Here is a 13,667-nt window from a genome sequence, read left to right as displayed (position 1 = left end):
TATTGTTGAAAGTGGACTAACAAATCCCCTTTATGCAGCCAACCCTTTCTTGGGTAAAAATTACCCAACAGGAACATTCCAGTCTCTCTGCTGATGGCAGCTCTGTTTCCTTTCCACCTCTCTGGGGGCCTGGGGTCTTCTGCTTGTGCAGCACTGAATTGGGGTTTGTTATCTCTTATCATGGTTCTGCTGGAGGCAGTGCTTAGCACAGTGCCTGTCATGGGGGCTGTTGACTGCCAGATGTCTCCAGGTGACAAATGGCTGAAGCTTGCCACTTCATTTATTTTCCGTGGAAAAATAGCAAATAGTTTTAGAAAAGCTTTTGGTTGTTCAGCCTCCTAAAAGCTTTCCAGCCTTGTGGTTTGGTTTGGGTTTATTTGGTTTTGTTGTTCCACAGTATTGTTTTTCGTCTTTAACTTCTGTTAGTTCCTCTCTACCTTTGGTATTTTCCCTCTTCATCACCAGTTTTGAGTGGTGTGTTCTGTGATTGTTTAAATGCAAAAATGCTCAGATTGGGTGGGAACAGACTCCCGAAAAAAACATCAGTGTTAGGGTACCAGTACACAGGTATTCCAACACAGGTGTTCACACCTCCACCCATCTGAGCCTTCTGAAATGCCTGAGAGCTCTGTTCACAGCTTTTCTTGGAAAAGGAAAGTGCTGGCATTCAACAGTCTTAAATCATAAGTTGTTGAAATACAAAGGTTGGCATCTAGACAACCAGGTTTGAAATTTTTGATAATAATTTTAATAGTAACTTCAAAAAAAAAAGGTAATTTCCATCTTTGGAATGTTTGGAGGAGGAAAATTGTGATCAAAACTATTAGAGGGTGACAAATGTGTGTATAGTCAACAAACAATGCAGCTTTTAAAAGGACACAAATAGCATACAAAGGCAGCTTGAAAATGTTTTTTGAGTGTTTTCAACAAAAAGGCATCAATGGCACTTCTGGAGACAGATTTTACCTTGTCCTCTGAGTTTTAGAGACCTTCCCTGTGTCCCATCTCTTCAAAGTTTAACATGTGGGATGTGCATGGTTATTTTCCCTTTGCAGTGGAACAGCACTGGACCCGAGCATGGCACGATGAGGCAATGCAGAAGCAGTAGTTTCTGTTCTGCTGTGGGGTACAGAAACTAAATAACTGCTCCTTAGTTTATATTCTGCCGGTAAACAGAAGCTCAGTGTTCTTGATGCATTGTTTTGCTTTGTTGGTAAAAATATGACCCATATTTTTCTTCCTTCAAAACCAGGAGTCTGGATTCACCGCTTTCATGCGAACCCTGAGAGAAAGAGATCATGAAAGAGTAGGAAAGAAGAAGGATGAATTGTAGTTTCTGCCTCAAAAGAAGCTTTCCGCTGCACTGTGAATGGTTCCAGGTCTTTTGTTGATGCACCTGAGACTTCACGTATTCTCAAGACAGAGACTTTTTTTTATAAACAGCCATGGCCATTTTGTACAATTTTGAAATAAAGTGAAACCACTTGATTTTTAAAAGGAAAATAAATTAGAATGTTGCCATAATGTTTTAAAGAAAACTTAGCATTTTCTCTCATGTTGGGAGACTATGCCCACTGACACTCCTATGCAATATTTTTGTAGTCTGTAATGTGTGTGTAGGTGATGTTGTTTGTTAGGGTGAAATTTTTGTTCCGGTATTGCAGTACATGTGAAAAACAAAGGGGAGGGGACACGGTTTGGTTTGGGTTTCCTTTGTTATGTTTTGTTTAAATCAGTGCAGGAAAATGGGATTTATAAGACACAGATTTATTCAAATGAAGTTTTACATTCTTGTGAAATAGTTACATGTTCTTGACTGAGATTTGGGGGGAATAATTTTAAGGTGCTCAGGGATAAATAAGGTATCTGAGTTAATGAAGACATTAACATTGACCAGTCCAGATCTGTTAATTTCATTTAAACCTCTCTGGTCTTTAAATCAGAACTGTTTACATACCTTTATAAAATGTATTGAATGAATTAAGCCACACATTAAAAATCAGCAGAGCATGAGTGAAATCAGACGAAACCCTCCTTTGGCATCAATACTGTCAATGTATCTGTAAGTTATGGCAGGAATGACTGTCTTATAGGGGTACATGGTTACTCTTACAGGGTACACAGTTTCCCTTCAAGTTACGATTGGGTCATATCAAATATGTGTTGTAAAGTGTTATGTTTAACTGTTCTGAGAAATGCATAATACTAAATGCATAATACTTCTGGTAATGCAGTAATTGTGTGTATTACCTGTTTACATTCCAAAAGTTTATCTGCATTTGTAGAAGGGATTTTTCCTTTTTGCTCCATAAGGAGTTGCACAAACAATCTCTCTCTGACAGTCATCCCTATAAAACCTGTATCAGCAGCAGTTGAAATGTGTTACACTTTTGATGCTTAAAACAACAAAAAAAGTTGATCTGGAGGTACTTCTGTCTTCGCAGGAGGGGAGAGGGAGGGGCAGGAAGTTGTGATTCACTTTGAACTAAAAATAAATTTTAAAAAGGACAAGTATTTTTATCATTAATGAGCCTTGTTCAGCTTCTTCCCCACTGGGTGAGTGACCACTGCTGGTGGTGGCTTGGGAAGAGCCGGCGCACGCAGGATGAGTTCCCACCGCTCGTGGCTGGCACATCCCAGCCTTGGGAGTGCTGGGCAGCATTGCAGGTGTGTGGTGGTGTGAGGGTCAAACTCCCTCTGCCCTGGCACTCCAGGGGCCCGAAACAGCTTTTCACAGTAGAGAGCTGTGACCTGGGTCTGAAACATTCCTCTTGCTCCTCAGTCTGCCCGTCTCATTTTCTGCTAGTTTGGATACGCAGGCTGTGCTGAGGGGCTGCTGAGGAGGTGAATGGCATCTTACCTCCTTCCTGGGTTTTCTTCCTTCTCTCGCCTAATTAATGGCACTGTATGTTTGGCAGCGTTAAGCTGCTGAAGCCATTAGTGAGTATTGTGGAATACCAGTAGCCTGATTGGCCTTGTATGGTAGCCAGCTTGTTAACCACGACATCAGTTGGAATGGCCATGGAGCTGTGCCAAGTATCCTCTCTTATTAGGCACCTGATGAGCCTCTTCACCCCAAAAAATCAGCTGCCTGATAATACATCATATCATAGAGTAAAAGTGGCTTAATTAATGAAGACTCTTACTCTTTTTTTCCCTTTCGTTTAGCACAGTTACTTATGTTGTGTATAGCACTTTTGCAGAAGATCATAATAATTCTTTATTTCAAGCTATCCTCACGTAAGTAGCAGGCACTCCACCCTGCATTTAGGAAACAATACATATTGATGCCATTTGATCTCAAACAGGAATTCTGCTCTTAGCAAACTATCAAATATGATCAGTCCAGAACTTGCTGCATCTCTTTTGATCTCAGAGTCAAAGCAGTTGGCACTAATGAAATACAGCCTCCAGAAAATGTTGAGCATTTCTGTGCATAGGCTGTGCCTATGTTTGTGCTAATTGGTGAGAAATGTAGACTTCTTCAAAAATAAGAAAGAAAAAATGATAGCTTGCCAATGGTGACTTCACTAGTCAGGATCATTCTGAATTATAGGCTTTAGTAAATGTTTAGGATAAGACAATTGCACACTGTGCTTCAGACCAGTAATTCCTTACAGTTGGTTACACCATAATAAAATTAGGAATTCTCATTTTTCCCTTCAGACTTTTGTCAGTTACTTCTTGGACTTGGGCATTCATTTTTTTCTTGGCTAAATTAAAAATGTGTTGTGCATGTGTTAATGCACAAATATAAAATATTTGAGAATAATTTGCCTTCTGTTACAGGGTCATGACTCATCTGGTTTATGGTCTGAATGGTTTTTGAAAAATGCAGTTCTGAACACCATAAATGATTACATCAAATGGCTGACAAAAGCCTTAGTTACTGTGAACTAGAGTGTACCAGGAGCTCGGAGCTCTGCTTTCAAGCCTTTTTAATTGGTAGGCCAGGTCTGGATATCAGTCACACTGTTTTAGTTCTGTTGCCTCCAGTAAAGCAAAAGCTGCTGTTTATATTTGCTAGTGAAGTCACTTTATGTTTATATTCACATCAGTCACCTTGAAATTGAAGTATGTTGTTATTTTCTACAAACTGTGAATGGAAAATATATGTAAGAGCTCTTATTTTCTGTATTTAAATGGTTGGTCATTTCACACATCCAGACTTCCCAGCCTGTCACAGTAGATGCGTAGCCCAGGCGTTCATAATCACACAGGAATTTCTGCTGTGGTTAAAAGTGAGTAATCTGGGCTTTCAAGTCATGAATCATTTATCAGCAAGAAACTTAATTGCTGATAACAAATGGCTTGCAGTGAATCAGAGATTCTGCATTTGCAATTACGGGTTTGGTCTTTCAGTCTTTTTAAGGTGTGATTCAAAGGTCTTGGACATCCGCTACATAGTTAACCCTAAGAAGATTAAATCTTGTAGAGGAAAAGTAAAACGTGTACACAGCAGAGAGGCTGAGCAAGGACTGTGCATCACTTTGTTCCCCAGTGTTGGCTTAAACAAGATATAAATAGCCCACAGGGCTGTGTTAGTCCTGCTAACCAAGACCAAGAGATGAAGGGCAGCAGGGCCAAGAATTTTGTGCATACTAGAAGCTGGAGAGAAAATGGTTTTCCCAATAATGAAAGAGCCTGAGATGCTGGATTTGTTTCATCAGCAAAAAGGAGGGAAAAGGAGGGAAAAGTTCCCAGAAGAGTGAATGCTCTAGGATATGGCAAACACAAGTTGGGAGTCCCAAGATGAGCATAAGCTTCTATCCCAGCCCCTGCGACCCCAGAGGATGATTTGGTTCTGTTGTAATCCATCTATCTCTGACCCAGTAACTATGTCCTTACTTGTTCAAACCAGAGCAACTCCTTCAAGAGAGACTGGAAGAGACTTGCTTTCCAATCTGAGCCAAGAAAAGCAGCCTAACAAATCCCCATTTCCTCTTTCCTCCCTCTGTAAAATTGCATTTTGGATCTGACAGTCACGTTGACCCCTAAGCCCCTCCTATATAGTTGCAGTTCGGTGAAAAAGCCTTGGGAATTTTTCTAAACTCCCACTCAGACCAAATTAAGTCCCCAAATCTTGCTAACTTAAAATCCTTTTGATAGGCATCTGCAAAGATAGATTGATATTACTGGTGAAAAAAGATTAGAGGTAAGGCCTATGCTCTTGCAGCATTTAATTTGGGAGTGAAAAAGCAGATAAAACTCCCATCGTGAGTAAGCTCTAAGAGAATGCTTCAGAGAGTCTTGTTTCAGATGGAATTGCTTTATGGGTGATTTTGATTTTAGAGGCGAACTGCTTTTCAAAAGAAAAGTCAGGACCTGCCAACATAGCCTACAGATGTTTAGTCTGTTTGCCTTTTGAAAAATTAAAATCAGAATCACTTTCCATATTCTTGATAGTGTTATATTACAAGAAAGAAATGTTGGCTACATGGATTTCCTAGAATAACACTGAACCCCTGCCAACTGTGTTTTACAAACTATGAAACAAGCTATTTGCTCTAAACAACACTCGGGGGAGTGGGGACTGCTGCCCATGTGCACCTCGTTTTAATTTAATAGCTTACTTTAGTGTGATTGGGCCTGTAATGGAACACTGGGATTGCAGGAGTAAACTCTGAAAACTGAGAGGTGGGGGGAAAATCAGCTTTTATCAGCAGGTGTTGAGCACTGTAGCCAAACGCTGGCATTTCCTTTGCCTTTGGCAGCCCAGCATCCCTGAGTGTTCCATGGCTCTGCGGGATCCACAGGAGTGCAGCCCTTTGGCTAATCCGGTTGTGCACATTACTGCTCTGTGCTGGAACTGATTGGAAACCAGAATTTTTCCCATTAGTTTCTTTGACTGGTCATAAGAAAATACTATGTTTTCTCTGCACATCCTGCTTTTATTTACAGAGTGAGGAAGGAGGATACCTGGGTGTCTACAAAGGAAATGAAGCCAAATGTTATTTTTTCTGCTGGCAGTCAGGATTCCTGGGGACTGACCATTGCTGCGGAATTACTCCCTGCAAAGCACTGTCGACTGGCGTGGCTTTTGCAAGGTTTTGGAAGGTACTGTGTGGTGCAATATTGCAAAAGATCTCAGTATCCAAGGCAGCAGTTTCCAGCCTCTGGTTTCCGAGGAGTTAAGCTGAAGTGTAAACTCTGTCCATCAGCCCAGTGTAGTTGGTTTTGAGATAGAAAAAAAGATGGTCTGTTAGCCCAAAATTTAGGAAATCACAGTTCTCATGCAGGCCCATGGGATGTCTGGGTGTTTCCACACAGTTGCCCTGGTCCTTGGTTTGTAAGATTCCTGCCCCTGGCAGTCATGTCCTCCTACCCAGAGCTGTCGGCACTGCTGCAGGGAGACAGCGCTCCTGAAGGAACAGTTATTCTGTGTTTGCTTAGAAAGCATAATAGGGCTAATTATTCTCATTAGCTTTGAGCCACTAATAAATTATCTTTCCTATTGCTCTTCCATCACTCTGTAATGAGAACCATTTAGCCAGATTTTGCAGATACTGCTTGCTCCCTCTCTACAGCATGATTCCCTGCAAGCATTCATCATAGGAAAAGAGCTACGTGAACAAAATCTTTTCAAATTAGTCTCTGGTGCCCCAGTTAAGTGGGTGTCTACATCGCAGGCATGCAGAAGAGCCTTCTTCATTAATATGTGCAATTCTGAGCTAGCTGATTAGCTCTTGCAGCTCATTTGATAGCAAATGTGTAAATCCGTCACACTCTAAATGCCAAATATGTGCACAGCTAAATTATGGAGATGTAAGAAACTGCAAGAGTTGGGAGTCTTTATTTGGAAAAAGAGGTCCTTATCCCATGCATTAAATTGGAGCTCTGGGTTCATCTAGAGCATTCATCACTCCTCTGCTTTGTCATTTTACTGCTGGCAAAATGAATAATTCTTCGTGTCGTGTTGCTGGTCCTTTCAGGATGTGTGGGTGTTTAATTTGGTGCCCAATATTTGTAACAGACACCTGGTATCCAGCCTGAGTTCCCATAAGACAACAGTCATAGCACAATGCCATCTTCCTTGTGCAGGACAGGAAACCATTCAGTTACAACTATGTATTATTAATAATGCACTTACCATCACTTCACTTCTTTTTTCTTTTTTTTTTTTTTTCTTTTTTTTTTTTCTTTTTTTTTTTTTTTTTTTGATTGTAAAAATCTCATGAAGAAAAGGAGGGGAATGAAGTTAGTTTTTTTTACTGTCCACGTTTTTTAGCCAGGGCAATGCTGCACAGTGTAATTAATGTCGTGGTGCATCTGCCAGCACAAGGGAAGCACTAAAGAGTGTCACCTGTCAGCAGGGAGGGGTTGGTCTGCTGCTGCAATACAAGTGCCCTCGGCCAGTTTTTCTGGGACCAAAGAAGGAAACTGGCCTTAAGAGCTCCTAATTTATGCATGTTTTTCCTCCTCTCCATGCCAAGTAGCTGCAGAGCCAGCGCAGCCTCAGGGCCCGGACACAGCAGCTCAGGGCAGCCAAGCACCCTCTGTTTTATTTTCTCTCAGCAAGCAGAGAAATTGCAGTGTGAACCCAGCCTGACCTCCAGCATATTTTGGCATTACCTTCTGGGCATACACGCTGGGGGAAAAGCTTCCCGCTTCCCACTTCCCAAAAGTTCTGGCGTGGGAAGCTGTCTTTCTCCAAACTGAGCAAACTCTTCAGAGAACATTTCCTAGGAAAATGTGCAGCACAGTAATGGATCTCTGATCCTGGAGCCTCCAGGTTGATGGTGAGGGGATGCTTATTACTGTAACCACCCCACAAGCACTGAACAGCATGAGCACATCCAGCATTTCCTACTGCATCCCCAAATGCACTGAGACCTCTCCAAGGGTGTAGGCTTTGCTCACCACGACAGCTCTGTGTTGGTCTCGCCTGCAGTGGGTGCACAGTCCTCCCCAGGGGCAATATGGGTGAGAGGCTCTTTCTTTTCCCTTTTCACAGAAAGACAAACATCCTTTAAGGCAGTTCTTTCCTGATCCAGTGGGAGGTGAATGGGGGCACAGGAGAGGTGCTGCAGAAGTGCAGAGATGCTGCACAGTGCTGCCTGGTTCCATGCAATTCCCTTCAGACTCTGGGGTCCATCCTGCCTTCCACCTGCAGTACACCACAAAAGTATTGTCACTGCTAACCTTAAACTTAATTCTCTGCCAAAGCTTTTCTTAGGCAAAAGAGCAGCACAAGAGGAGCGGCTGCAGAAATCAAAGAAACAGAATTCACCGTGGAATAAAGTCATGTCTCTCTGGCAAGGTACTGTAGTATGAGGTGCATTAGGTATATTTTGGATGGATGTATAATCTTAATTGTTGTGTATTGTTTGTGTTGTAATCCCAAGATCCAGGTCCTCATTATTCTAGATGCTGTACAAATATATAAGAGTCTGTCATGCATGGAAAGGCTTTTATTATGTAAATAGTCAGGTTGGGAAAAAAGAAGTAGCGTTATCTCTGTTTTACAGATGAGGCAGTGAGACCAAAAAAACCCAACAAAGCATTTTGCCCAAGGACACACAAAGTCTGTGGGTCAGCAGTGGACTTGAAATTCAAGTCTTGATTTCATTTCTCACTAACTCTTCTTTCAATTTGTGCACTGCCCACAACATAATTAAAATTAAGCACAAAGAAGACAACATGCTGTGCAATTTATCTCTATCTGAAACAATCATCCAGCACCTCTCAGCCAAATCCTCCCCAACTCTTCTCTGTTTCTTCAAAACCTGTATTTCTGCCATGCCCAATGCCCCTGATCACAAGTCACTGTACATGTTGTCCTCTGATTTTCTGCAACATGTATCAGTTAACTATAAAGCTGTTCTGGAAGAGACCCTGTTGCATGTGGGGCTGTGTCTCAGTTGGACCAGCCTGCCAAATTTGTATTCCAATCCTTTAAAAAAGTGATACTAACACTATTTAGAATAAAAAAAGATGCATATACATTTCTGCTGGGAATATAGAGTCAACCAATCTATAACTGCTGCTCAACACTATCTGCTAGTCAAAATTGTATATTGATGTAAATAACTAATCTATACCGAAGACAAATAAAAGATGGATTTTTCACTGAAAAAGCACAATGTATTTTGTTTTGTGTACAGCAATATTTTATGTCAGGCTTTTAGAAAGAATGTGGGAGGAGAGAATTGTAAAAGTCATGACAGTCACTGGAAAGCAGAATAAAATGGAACGAGTATTTACTAGGCTAGATAATATCAAACTAATTTGATAGGTTTCTTTGACAGAGTAATTAATTAGCTAGACAAAGAAGGGAAATTGGGCTGTATGGACGTGAATAAAATAGCCAATGAGGAGCCATGTATAAATTTATATCTCCTGCATGGAGAACTCTGAGATTTAGAGGGGAACTACCAGGCATACATGGTATTGGAAGATGAGAAGCTGAACTGTATTGAAAGGGACTTATTCAGAACTCCTAAACTGTAAGTCTTAAGACTGATTGTTATTATTTTCATCAGTGACCTATTTGGAAAATAGAGGTGTCTGATCATAAAAATACATTTAAGTCACCAAGTTAGGAGGCATCATCAGTGTAGAGAAAGTTCAGGATATCACACAGAAAGAGCTGAACATCCTTGAAGAGCGAGGCCACAGAAGTAGTAAGGGAGGTAGCAGAAGACAAAATTCTGCAGGAAACCTCCAATAATGCTGAAAGATTTCATGTTTCAGTGCAGCATGGGCATGGAAAAGGCAACTGAAACTCTAAAATGCAGTAGGAGACACATTTGCAGCACAGCAAGGGAAGTATGAATATCCTTTACTGAGACCCTAATTAGATTTTGTTTGGAATAAAACGCACTATTCTGATTGTGTTAAAGAAAGCTGGGTTCTTAATGAAATGGGTACAGCAAAGGGCTGTAAAGAGGAGACTGGAGAGCCTTCCATGGAAGGACAGCCTGTATAAAGGGCTTGTTTAGCCCAGCAGCTGAAGAGTGAGATGTGTTTGATTACTTTCTGTAAACACATCAGGTAGGGGCAACATTAAGAGTAGGCCATCTGTGTGTATGAGCAAGTGGGTATAAATTGCCCATGAATAATTTAGACTATCAATTAACTGTTCTATATCTACCTGCATAGTGAGGGTATAAAAATTATAGGAATGAAGCCATACCTAATTTTTTGGGAAGCTCACAAAATGTATTAAATGGACCATGTGATCCAGTCGCCTGCAGTACCTGGGGACTGGATTTGATAATCCAGAAAGTCCTGCCCATCCTGCATCTTAGTGGGTTTCTATTACAGTGAGCCACCACCTCCATCTTACAGTCTTTTTAGATATTACAGTACCTATAATCCTTTCAATCCTAAGAAACCTTTCTATCCTTCCGAATTAAATTTCAAATAGAACAACCTAACTGTGAAGTACAAAGCCATATGTGTTTTCTTTATTACTCCATAAATTTGTTGTGGTGATTATCACAAACAAAGAAAAATTTCATTAGGGACTATGAGTTCTTTTAATAGAAATTATAGTGTTCGTAGCACAACTGTACTGACAAATAATGATTTTTTTATTTATTTGAATTGTTCAAATGGTTCCTAATGAAATTTTTGGCCTCATGAAGTGATCAGCTTGGAATGACTTTCCCTTCTATGAAAATATTTAAATACAAACAAAGTCTGCCAATGTGTTCAATTACAGTCATGCAGGGAACTGAAGGGATTATGTGTACTAGGAGTATATTAATGTGGCTTTTCAGATCAGCTGCTTCTACCAAAAAGGGCATAAAGTAAGCAGAAAAGCCCCAAAGAGAGACCATCACTGTTGGAATGGCTTGGGACATGATCATTAGAAAAGCTCACTGTTATTTCCATAAGCCCATAATGCTTATGGCCCTGTAAATAAAAATACATTAACAACACATTGCTTTTCAAACTAATTGAGATGCAGTGTGAAGATTACTTTCCAGAAACAGGATGTTCTTTATGCAAGAGATCATACTGGGCCCTGCTGCAACAAGAGCCATTGGGATAGCGCTGTATTTTGTTCTAACAGCTGCATTTATTACCAGTGAGAGACTTTCTGTGACATTACGAGGTTGATTCAGTCTTGCAAAGCCCTTGAGAGTTAAATACTAGTGTTCCAGGAAAGAAACTTGTGGGCCCAGCGCAGGACCTAAAGACTGAATCAGCAGAGCAGGTTTTTAAAAGAGAAGCAAGGAAATAAACTGCATATTCTGCTGATGATTTTTATGACCTTGCTCACACTTCTGCTGATGCTGTGTTAGCCAGAACAGTTCATTCCAGTAAGTTTAATCCTTGCTCTTGTGATTATAGACACAAGTTTCTCTAAAACCTCTAAAATCAAATGCAATTTTTTAGAGTGCGAAATTGTTAGAAAGTCACAGGCTTTTAGACAGTGCCATGATTTCAGGAGCCTGAATAATACCTGCAGTTTCAAGCACCAAATTTTAAGAAAGATATAAGAAAGAAAAAATGGTACAGAGAAAGGAGCAATAGAATGAGAAACGTGCAGTAAACAGAAGCAGGGCTTTTCTTTTGCCTTTTGGGTTTGGAAAAAAAAAAAAAAGAGATGAAGACTTTGGGTTTAATTAGTCTAAATCAGAGAAGGATTTTATTTTCCCCATACAAACTGTTACAAAGTGGATCAGTAATCTGATGTATTCCACAGTTTAATTTGCTGCAAAAAACCTGAAGCTGAATTTTTCCTTTCAGAACTTTTTTGTTGGTCCTGTGACTCCATCACTGATGAGCACAACTGATTATTGAGGAAAGCTTGGGGAAACCTGCTTTTAAAATCATGTTAAAATCCAGTGGACAGAGCCTAAGGGTTTGTCTTCCCTACCTTTAGTCATCCAAAGCCGAGGTGTATAAATGCAGCTGGACATGTCTGCTCCCTGAAGCGACTGAGAAGAAATAGCAACAAAGAGCTTCTTCACAGAGGGCAATTTCCAGATCACTGAACTTCGGTGAGGTAAATCCTGTCCTAACTCATCTCTGAGCATTTACTGTTGGGCTTTACTTTCAGCTGGCTGATGACACACTCAGCAAGTGCATGGCTTCTCTGTTTTGCTCATGCAGCAGCACCTCGCTGGCATTTCTGAGCGGTCTGGCACCGTGGGCACTCCTTTGTCACCTGTCCTTCCCATCTCTTCAGCCTCTGACACTGTCCACACCTCTCTGTCTCCTCATCTCTCCTCCTCATTCTGAAACACCTCATTCCTGCACTTTGGCATCCCTTTGCACTGACTGGATTTTCCTCCTATGAATCTGTTTTATCTCTGGCTGCAGCTTTCACTAACGCATTCACTGCACGCTGCCCCTCTGACAATGTTTTACTGCTTCCGTGTCTTAGGGGAGTCAGTGGGACAAGAAAAAGACGCAATGTAAAGTGTTAAGTGGCTTGTTAGCCATGCAAATTCTTGAATAACAGATACGATTTAAGTTCACCATGAGAGCTGGGAGGGTTGCAGCTGCAATCACACTTCTGATTCTGCCACTATCTCCCTCAGTGACCTTGTGTGATTTATTTAACCTCTTGGGCCCAGGTTCACCTGAAAATAAAGAATAATGTGGTTTTTCCCCTTAGGAATCTTAACTAATATATTTGTATACAATACTTGAAATCCTGTTTATGTAAATGAAAAATGCTTATCTTTTTTCTTTAAAATATTTGCGAAAGGTTAAGAGAATTTTAGGGTCAAAAGATAAACATTTCAGAAGAACTAGAAAAATGAAAATTACACATGTAAGCACTTATCACAAACCTTTAGACAGCCTCTAATTAAATAATCACTAGTTCTCTGCATTACAGTAGATGCTATCATAAGCTGTTTAACTGTGTAGCAGCTTGTAATACTGTGCACTCTGTTTATACAGGATAAGGACTCTCTGGAAATTATTCAGATTAATGTATCATCTTCTGTGTGCTTTACTTGTGCATAGTCAGTCAGGGTTGAGATGTTCCCATGCTCTGCTCTGCAAAAGCCTGACTGGGAACAGTTTTTTCCTGACAGGCCAAGATAATGACTTGCAGATGCCAAGCTGTGTATTCAAACACACAGATCTTCCATCCCTTGTGAGGCTTTAGCCAGACCTGTTGATGGTGCACAGTCTTGGCAGTTCCTGCCAGCAGCCAAATTTCACTGAAAGAAGGATGCTCAGGAAAGGCTCTCCAGGACATCAGTTTTTCTTGAGCTTTTATGTTCAGAGAAAAACTACCTCACCAAGCAGGTGACCTCTCCTGCTATGGCCGCTCTGCCCACTACTCCTTCCTCCCTCTGCCACATCTCCATGCCAGCCCCACCTTCTGACCCACCCCCCCCTTCCTGTCTCGAGTCTGCTCTAAAAACACTTTTTCCCTTTTTGCCAGTTCTCCCTCTTCCTCAGCCCCAGAGCCACAGTTAATCCTGTACCCCTTGCTGTGGCACTGCTCAACTCAGAGAGCTTGAGCCCTTGGCTTGGCTGAGCTTTGCTTGAAGCACAGAGAAGAAAGCCTGGAGGCTGAAAGGGTGGAATTAATCTCCAGGAACAGCAATTTACTCTTCGTTCTAAGATCCAGGAGATCCTTTTTCCTCACCTGAATCACTGGAATAGGGAGTGAGGTGATGTCCCTCTGACATCCAGGGTTGCCATAGGTATCCACTTAAAATTGCTTGGAGAAGGCAGAGTTGTGGCTGGAG

At 41.1% G+C, this 13,667-nt stretch overlaps 1 protein-coding gene across 1 annotated transcript in view; it reads left to right on the top strand.

Annotated features, from left to right (window-relative positions):
• The window catches only part of PDIA5 (protein disulfide isomerase family A member 5), a 97,574-nt gene extending 94,938 nt beyond the window's left edge, over nucleotides 1–2,636 (top strand). The window contains exon 17 of the mRNA XM_058840220.1: nucleotides 1,253–2,636. Within this exon, the coding sequence (XP_058696203.1) occupies nucleotides 1,253–1,333 (81 nt within the window). The 3' untranslated portion in view covers nucleotides 1,334–2,636. The remainder of the gene's footprint in view (nucleotides 1–1,252) is intronic.
• The last annotated feature ends 11,031 nt before the right edge of the window (nucleotides 2,637–13,667 follow it).

This window comes from Poecile atricapillus, chromosome 5 (assembly GCF_030490865.1).
Source record: "Poecile atricapillus isolate bPoeAtr1 chromosome 5, bPoeAtr1.hap1, whole genome shotgun sequence".
Taxonomy (NCBI): domain Eukaryota; kingdom Metazoa; phylum Chordata; class Aves; order Passeriformes; family Paridae; genus Poecile; species Poecile atricapillus.
Note: the sequence above shows the minus strand (reverse complement) of the source record. Positions and strands in the feature narration are given on the sequence as shown.